Source organism: Xiphophorus couchianus, chromosome 23 (assembly GCF_001444195.1).
Source record: "Xiphophorus couchianus chromosome 23, X_couchianus-1.0, whole genome shotgun sequence".
Classification (NCBI taxonomy): Eukaryota; Metazoa; Chordata; class Actinopteri; order Cyprinodontiformes; family Poeciliidae; genus Xiphophorus; species Xiphophorus couchianus.
In genome coordinates, this window is record NC_040250.1 from 20854178 (window position 1) to 20863594 (window position 9417).

Below are 9417 nucleotides of genomic sequence, written 5' to 3' on the forward strand. Positions count from 1 at the left end.
AGATTAAAGATCTAATTTTAATCTAATTAAAATTAGATTAAAATTAAAATTAAATTATACCACCTGATAGTGTTGGTTATGAAAAACAAGAAAAAGAAAAATTGGTATCTGCTAAAATCTGGCTTTTTAAAGATTGGTAATGAGCTAGAAAACTGCAATCTGTTCATCCCTAAATAATCAGTATTGTAAGTTTCTTGACTTCAGGTGATAAGAAAACACAGCAGCAGGTTACCAGTGTAACTAAAGCTTATAACTACAATGCAGGGGTGACTAACACCAGTCAGACATTTCCCTACTCCAACAACGTTTATTTAAATGCTTGAATTACCTCCTCAGAGTGCCATTATGTTCAGCAGGGATTTGGTAATGAACCATCCTTTGATTCATTTGATTCAGGTGTGCTGAACCTGGGAAAGATCTAAAACTAGCCATGAAGGACTTAGTCTGGACGCCACTGGTGTAATGTTTCCACTGAATGCTTAAAGCAGCAGGTCGGCGAAAGCTAACGTGTAGCTCTGGCAACGCCGCTGGCTCGAGCCAGCTCGTCTCGTGTGCAATTCAAATTAAAGTCTGTGTGAATGCCTCCATTTATAGATAATATTTCTAATAGTTTAGTCAACAACTGTTTGCGGTTTGGCACGTTTAGAATATGTGATACAAACTGTTCCTCTGATGGTTGGGTAAGAATTGGCATTATTTCTTAAAGAATTAGAAAAATCTCTATACTACAAAATTAAAGCTTTTTATTATGTTCCCAGGAAATATGTGAGCCTCGAGTCCAGCAAAAATAAACATATCCAAAGCTCATGCTGCATTGTTTTGTGAAAGCACAAAATATTTCTTCACATGACATACATTTTGCATAGCCTCGCTTGTAGTGTGTCATCTTTGAGTGGGAAACAGACAAAGTGGATGTCACTTAGGTCCAAAAAGCACCATTTGTTTAGAGAGACCGATAGCATCAGTAAGTATAATCTCTAAGTGCTAGAACCTACTTTGAATTACTTCAAGTAAAATTAAACAAACCCTTTAAAACAAACACCTCTAATCCAATTAGGTCCAACTTTCCTCTGATAAACAGTTTTACATAATAGTAAAATACCCGAACGAGTTGAGACACCCGATGAATTGAATCCTCTAATAAAAGCTCTAATTGAGTCGAGTACCCAAATGGAATGTGAACTTATGTCTAGAAAGCTCATGTTAACTTTGTTAGTATGTCAAAAAAAAACAAACCTATAAAACTTCAGACTAAACTTTTGAAGAACTAATAAAGGACCAAAAACAATTGACATGGCATTTACAAAATTGCCTTGGCACATCTCTAGTGTTCACCTCAGCCAACATAATAAAATGAATAGTAACAACATGAAAGTTTTGATATGGAAGAAAAGGCTGGGCATATTTTATGAGCATTTCGAATGGAGTCTCCTGAAATAATCCGAATGGGGGGAAAAATGGTAAAATACATCTGACATTTAACATGTAAGAACAGCCCATTAACCAACAACTTAAAAATAACGCATTCGGTACGTTAACTTTACAGAATATATTTTAGCGCACGTTTTGGCTTAATCAATTTCAAGTGGAGGTGACATCATAGTTAGTAAGCTATTGTGAAATGTGCTAAAGTTTGACGGTCAGTGCTGAAGCCAAAAACAAAATTTAACCCCATACTGAGAAAAAAGGGAGCACAAAAATATTTAAACGACTTCACAAAAACGAAACCGGTTTATTTGTCGTCATGGTCTCATAATATATCTCACATGAGATGTGATATTACAAGATAATTAGTTAAATTACCACAATTTGGGAGCATTTAAAAAATGTGTTTTTTTTTATTTTTATTTAAATAGTAAAAATTTCTCCTGCTGCTTCAAAACTAATCATATTAGTTAGTTACAAGCTTATAAAACAAATACATGCTGAAAATAGTTATTGTTAAGTAAGCTGGCTCAATGGACAGAATATTATATACTTTTTTTTTTTACTGGAGTTTCAAAACAGTAATATGTGACTCTTTAGTTACTCAAGACCTGAAAGATTTTCAAACAGGCAGGTTTTTCTGTGTTCTCACAGATGGAAAAATCCAGTAGCCTTCTAAGTGGCAGTATCCAGCAGCAGGTGAGAGAGGGGCAGTGCTGCATTATGCCGTGCTCCATAAGGCCGGACACAAATCTTACTGAAAAGGAAGCCATAAAAAATATATATTTTTGGTTTTAAACCATAGAAATAATAAAAAAAGAACATTTTAGCAGCTCACTGGAAACATAACTAGTAAATATGACTTTGTCAAAGGCAAAGTAATATTAAGTGAGCATTTACCTTCTCAGACGTAATCCTACATATTTCATGATGGCTCATTTTGTTTTCGCCACCATTCTGACACAATTTCCTTCAGATTGCATTCATTTAAGTAACTACAAAGAATCATAGATAATAGTCAAGGTCATCTTTTATTGCTACTGGTAACAGAAGCCTTCATTAATAATCCATGCCTGACTTGTCTTACAGCTTGTGTTTGTTGTAATTAAGTCTGCAGGGCACTGGTAATCATTTAGCAAAATATGTTTTAAGTCCCACATGGAACTTTTCCGAGAACTGTGGGAAAGTATTAAAAAAAATGTTTTATGAAGCAAAACGCACCGACTTTAAATTAGCTTATATTCACCAGCCTACATGAGATAACTGGTTCAGTATATATATTATATATATATATATATATATATATATATATATATATATATAAAAAATAACCTCAAACTAAATACTATAAATCCAATAATTGCTAAATGTCTTGGCAGGAGACCAACAAAGAGCACGACATGGGTCTAGGTTTTGTTTTTAGCCTCAGCATTGACCATTTGACCATCGACCTTTAGCACACTTCACAATTGCTTACTAACGATGATGTCACCTCCACTTGCCACCACTGACAGGTGACAGATGGGACTGAATGACTTCAGACTACAACAACTTCCACAAACTGCACCTTAGTGTTATCTGAATAACTTAATATCTGAAAAATCCAGATTCAAAAACCTCACATTCTGGTTTATTGTTATTATTAAACCACTAAAAGGACGAACATCATTTGTATTTTATTTCAGCTGTGTAGATGAAATAAAACTAGTAGCTATGGGTGTGTAATGGAGTTAAACATTTAGCATCCATAAGACACCCTTTATATGATTGCTGTTGTGTCCACTTCAAATTTAGGATATGAAAATATTTGCTCATTTCACAAAAGCACCTGGTTTTAGTTGTGCCATGTGTACTGACAGAACGTAAGAATGTGGAAAACTCACCATCAGAACTTATTTGGTGGTTAACAAGTACTTACCAACTATCTTATGTTAATGACCCACACAGATTACGAGATTAATAAAAACCGTCTTGGCAACTGGCTGAACAATATGGTTTTTGGCTATGTTATTTATGTTCTGTACCTACATTACACATTTATCCTTTTCTGATAATACAGAAAAAAATAGATAGAAAATGTAAGTAGTCCACTGTCACAAGTGGAAGTGATCAAAATGTATTGAAGTTTCTTTATAAAAAAAAAAAAAAAACACAGGCAGATTATGCAAGGACTAGTCCAGGAGAAAGGAGACTAGGGTGAGATTAGCCATTAGCTGCTGAACGCAAACCCCACGCACGCGGTGGAGGCTCAAGCGCGTTCCAGCGCTAATCTGCATCGTAATGTTCACAAGCCCAAATGAGGCCAGGACACCCAGCCCTACTGGATTAATACATACAGACCTTCTTAAACAGAGATTACAAGTTCTAATGAAAAATAAAATTCACAAACCACGCCAATTAAACTTTTTATTATATTACACGCTCCCCCCATCTAATTTTGCTCCTGGCCTGTATTTGTGCCAGTCTGCTAATATAAAATATGATACAATATGCCTCCACAATAACTTGTTTGGATATCACATCACTGTTTTTTTTTTTACTATAAATATAGTTAGCAGAGAGAAAGCTGGCTCAAATTCCTTGGTTGTCAAAATAGGTACGAAACGTCCTCCTGAATTAATACATTGTCGGTACAAAATGTACTGCAGCAGACAACTCCATTTCATACCTGTATATTTTGGGTACAATGCGACTGAAAACTACTATAGACACAACATGACATGAGGTGAAATGATCAGAACTCATGTAGAACCAGGGGACAATGTTTTACTAGCCTGGGACAACCTCAGACACAAATGGAAACGAGAATACTGGATTTTTGTGATGATACTGCAGAAGGGTGGATGTGCATTTGGGTATTAATCAAAAGGTAATTACTTTTCAGGTTAGTATATGGTTGTTTTGAGCCTTTAACTCATTTACTGTAGGTTCAATAATATCAACATGCTTTAGAGCTGCATGATTAAATCTTAACATTACCCAAATTATGAATGCTGCAAAAGCAATGTTGATTTACTTATCCCCTATTTTAAACACTATCCCTTTCTTCTCCATCAGAATAAAAACCCACCTATCTCCCTGAATTTTAGCATCTTGATCACCAAAGCCCAAATCTGGTGTGGAGATGAAAGACACCAAGTACATCCAATTGGCATTATTATTTATTGTGTTGGACTTGAACTACAATAGCCTGACAACTAATTCGTCCAAGCAGTTCTTTAAGTTTGTGACACTGCGCACACTGATTTTTAAGAGTACAACCCAAAGCAGACGGGGCCGGTAGCAAAGTAGGAAAAGCATAGACGAGTGGGTTACTCCATTCCTATAACCTTCCATCTTAAAAATAAGTGTAAACTGTTGGTTGAAAAAAGAAGCAGTATGGTCTCGCTGTAGTCATTTCACAAATGTTTCTGTGACCTCAAGAAATGAAGTCATCTCAAGGAAAAAAAAAAGTTAGAGAGAGTCTCTTTTGAACAATGTAAGGCCTCCACCTTTCTAGGGATTAAGAGAAAAAAGGTGTGGTCCTCCTTACTGAATGTTAGTGTATGTTAAAAGAATGACTTCAGACAAGTTGTATTAAAAATGGGTGTGACCATTAATGCAGTGTTTAACGGCACAGTCTCATGTGCTACGTCTGCGGGTGAAATTAATTCAGATGAAAGCCGTCGTACCTGCAGCTTCCAGTAAAGCTTCGAGTCGAGCTTGCGTCTCTGGATCTACAGTCCTCAAATCGACTCCGTCTGTGGCGCTGGACAAAAGCAGCTCTGAGGCTGTCTTCATAATGGGGTTATCCAGGTCCTCCTGGTCCAAAATGAATGACTCCACCTGGGAGAGACAGGAAAAGGTTGGTGATTAATTCAAATTTGCTCGACTGCTTTGATTTTCAAGTTAGCCTTTAATGTCACCCTAAATCTGATTCGCAAGCCATCGCTGAAAAGGCAACCATCACTATATCTGGATTGGGGACTGAAAAGTAGAACAAATCGGCAAGGGAAATAATTTAAATCAAAGTATCACATTACTGTAACTACTGTTTACATTGCAACGTATAAAAGAGGTCCCACACCCTCCACATAAGTCCACTATCTATAAAAAGACCAGGCATGTGGCTCTTGTTTATTTACAGTTTCTCTGAACAGTGGGAAAGCAAAAGAAGGAGCACAGGGACAACGGCGTCAAAGTGCGGCGAGTGTTATTATGGTGAGGAATTATAACCTCTGCACACAGTCAGATTCAGCTGAGAGTCAGCTGCCCAAATTCACCACTAGAGTCTCATACCTGAGCTTCGGCACACTTTGTTGTCAAGTTTTGCATTGCAGATGATCTATTCATGCAGAGAAGTCTAAGGAGTACATGCATTAAGGAAACTTTTAAGAAAAATTATGTATTTACAGATAGGCTTAGGGGGAAAAAATATCTCTGCATAATAGTAAATAATGTTTTTTTTCTCTTCAAAGATCCCCCCCCCCCCCCGTCTCGTCCCTTTCTTTACTCTTTATAAATATTTTAACATTTGTGACCTATGCAGAAAAAAGTACTGGTAATGGAGAACTTATCAGGACAACTTGTATAAACTTACCATCAGTTTAACAGCTAAATATTAAAAATTGTAACAAGCCTCAGAATAAAAAGGATTCCTATCAAGCTAAATTATAAGATGATTAGCCCAAGCAGGAAAAAAAATCATAAGAACTTAAAATAACTGCTATCTTATGCAAGTATTAATTAAAAAAAAAAAAACATTAACATTTTACTTTTTGTCTACTCAGTAATTACATCAATGATAGACTGAATGTTTTTTTAATAAAAAACATTGTTTTTTTAATAAAACATCTTAAACAAAATATTTTTTTTCTTGGATGGATCACAATAATCAATATCACAGAGGAGTTAAAAACAACAACATTGTTTCCAAAACGTTTAATAAAACTAAAGCAGGCTTTCAGTCTCTAGAGCTAATATGGAAAGAGAGTCAACATTCAGTATTTAGGAGGAATTTAGTTATATTATAAAGCGCAACAGAGAATGGGAAATGTAGTTTTGAAAGGCCTTCATGATAAACAATGGATATCTGTCTTCCCTATTAAATGAACTACAGCTCCCAGTGTGTTGGTATCCAGAGAGTTGGAAAGGCCTAGAATGGCATCTGCTTAATCCCGGGGCTAGGATTTTAGCTACTGCCCAGAGTAGCAAGCTCTCCACTGGACTACAATACAACAACAAATGTCCTATTTCTGCTCTAAACATAGCAAAGATGCTATACATTAGCAACCTGATTCAACTGTCTGAATCAGGTGCAAGTGGCAAAATTGTCATCGTCTTCTCCCACTATTAGAAAGCAGATGTTCAGTCAAAAACAGCTAGATCATATCGACAGTGCTGTCAGCTGATATCCTTACTTGATTGCCATGACTTTAAGTTTTCAGACAGATAATCCTTGGGTCAAATGTTAGAAAAGTACAACGGAGGCACCTCGACGGGAACAATGTCCAAGGGTCAGTCGTGTCAAATCTCTCCACATCCCATAACAAATTGCCAGTAGCCTTTCTGACAGTAAACTTGAAGGTACGGTGCAAGTGACAAAATAAATAACTTTGCCAGTTTGTGCAAATGAAGTGTTTACAGTAAACCAATCTAAACATGAGCATGTCTGCTTTTGTCAAAAACACGGTCAACCCCATTTAATGCTCACAAAAAACCATGCAGAGCAGTTCTAAAATATTGCATTTCATTTGTAGAAATGCTACAACTTTACAAATTCTACCAAAAGTTGGGGTGCTACCTATTTGCTTACAATTACAGATCAAACATGTACATGTGGTGTGATAATAAACACAACCACAGATGCAATCACACCTGTCTGGTTGCATGAGACGTGGAAAGTCACATCACAACATGTATCCAAGCTGTTCTCGTGTGGAGACAAATCAAGCTGACACTTGTGGTGGTCAGACGAGTAGATGAGATTTACAAAAAAAAAAAAAAAAAAAAGCTTGCTTATTTATCAGAACCAAATGTGGACCACCAGAGTTGTTGGGCATAAACGTGATTACCTAAACGTGTTGGAAAAGTTCGCAGAGGTAAGATCCCGGTTAATTTACATGATTTGGAAAAGTGACGTAATTGCACCACAACTACGAAATGGCTGGCATTTAGCTGGCCCTGCACGTCCGAGGCTTTCTGGACAACCAGCATATGCTGTGGCTGGAAAGCTGCTGAGAGACAGCAAACTTGTGATGGGTGTTGCGAGACGACAGCACCGAACGAGGCCGTAGTCGCTTCCACCCGAACTAGGCCGTGGCCACAGCCTGCGCTGCATAAATAAAACATTTCAGCCTGTTGGCATGAATAACTGCCCCCGTCTTACCAAACACCGTCGACATCGAGCTGTTCATAAACTTCTGGACTGAGGGGAGATACTATTTCTCCACTGTGTTTGTTAACTATACGCAATTTAAGCGGCCTGGGAGGGGGTGGTTGCCAACGGTTAAGCTTAAGCTAACTAGCTTAGCGTTGCTACCTCGGAAACCTCGTCTTCGTCGCTGCCGGATCCCGGACCCGAGGAGGAGAGGACGGCCGCGGCCGCTAGTTTGAAATCCAGTCTTTCTGCGGCAGGTCCACCGGGCTCGCCGTACAAACGCACTTTCTTCCCACCAACACCAATCCCAATGCCTCCAAGTCCGACTCCTCCTGGTGTCGCTCCTACCCCCATCCCTGCCACTGGGGAGCGAGGAGTCACCGAGTCAATCTCGTCCTCGAAGCCGTCCGTCAGCATTGCCGTCCCGGCTACTGCATCCTGCATACTTCTGTTCACAATACGCGTGTTAACGGGCTATTAGTTAACTTAAACGTCCGTCGAGGCGCTTTCTTGGAAGATATTTGCTTGATTTTACTTCAGGGAATCCAGAAACTCTCCCGAAGCGAGGGTTGAGGAGGTTCTCTTTCCCCCAGCCATTAACTTTCTAACAACCTAACCCGATACGCACTGTTTCTCAGAAACACCGCCTCCGTGGAGAATCCTTTTCACCTTATTGGCTGAGCAAGATGGACCTCCGTTTCATATTGGGCCACATTTCTGCTTGTCAAACATGAGACCGCAACGTCATGTTAGGTTTACCAATATCACGAGGCTGTAGAACGAACATGACACGGTAGGCCAACTTAACTAGTTACTAGTTTTATTAGTTTACCTAAACTCACCGGGGAATTTTAAATTCATGGAAGAACAATTTGTAATTATACTAGTAGCTTCTGCCTTTCTTTATTTACTTGCTAGTGTGAATTTACATGACAAACAAGTAATGCTGTGTTACTTAAGTGTATTGTTATCAATATGCCTATATCACATTTTTTCTGTTTCTTTATATTTTTCAGAACTCCTGACAGTTTTGCAAACATGTTGCTGCAGGTATGTGCAATATTTGCACAGACACAAAAAGACACTTTTTATTTGCAAAGTACATAATTAAAGTTGACAATTGCTTTTGGAGTTTGTCTATAAGGTAATTCGTCAAATATGTTTACTTGTTTGTTTATTTGAGTTCTGTAAAATATATGTACCGATAAGTTATTTTTTACTTGACTGGAATATTTTGAGAATAAATAAAAAAAATGTATGGACTTGAAATAAAATGTTCTAAAGGCTCCTTCTTTCAATAAAGTTGATAATATACCTTTGACTTTTACAAAAATATCTGAAATATATAATATATGATCAATAATCAAAAACGTTCTGTTGCAATATAGGTAAACTTCTAAAAATGTAAGCAAAGCAGAACGCATCTAGAAATATTAAACATTTATTAGCTGAAAAAAATTAAATAGTATTAAAGTGTGTTTAAGAAATGACTACAGGGCTAAAAAAAATGTCACTATGCTAGAAAAAGAAACAAGTACCTCAGATATATAACATGTAAACCGTTTCCTCCTATTTACAGAAATACACAACCGTCTTAGAGTCTTTTGATTGACTACTAAACAGCTTAAATAAGA

General features: G+C 37.4%; 1 protein-coding gene across 11 annotated transcripts in view; it reads right to left on the minus strand.

Moving 5' to 3' along the window:
- ankhd1 (ankyrin repeat and KH domain containing 1) overlaps positions 1-8404 on the minus strand; it is a 33327-nt gene extending 24923 nt beyond the window's left edge. For all 11 annotated transcript variants that reach the window (XM_028009136.1, XM_028009135.1, XM_028009137.1 and 8 more), the window contains exons 1-2: positions 7946-8404; positions 5097-5250 (exon numbers count right to left, since the gene is read on the minus strand). In XM_028009136.1, coding sequence (XP_027864937.1) covers positions 5097-5250; positions 7946-8227 — 436 coding nt within the window. In that variant the 5' untranslated portion in view covers positions 8228-8404. The remainder of the gene's footprint in view (positions 1-5096; positions 5251-7945) is intronic.
- Between the last annotated feature and the right edge of the window lie 1013 nt (positions 8405-9417).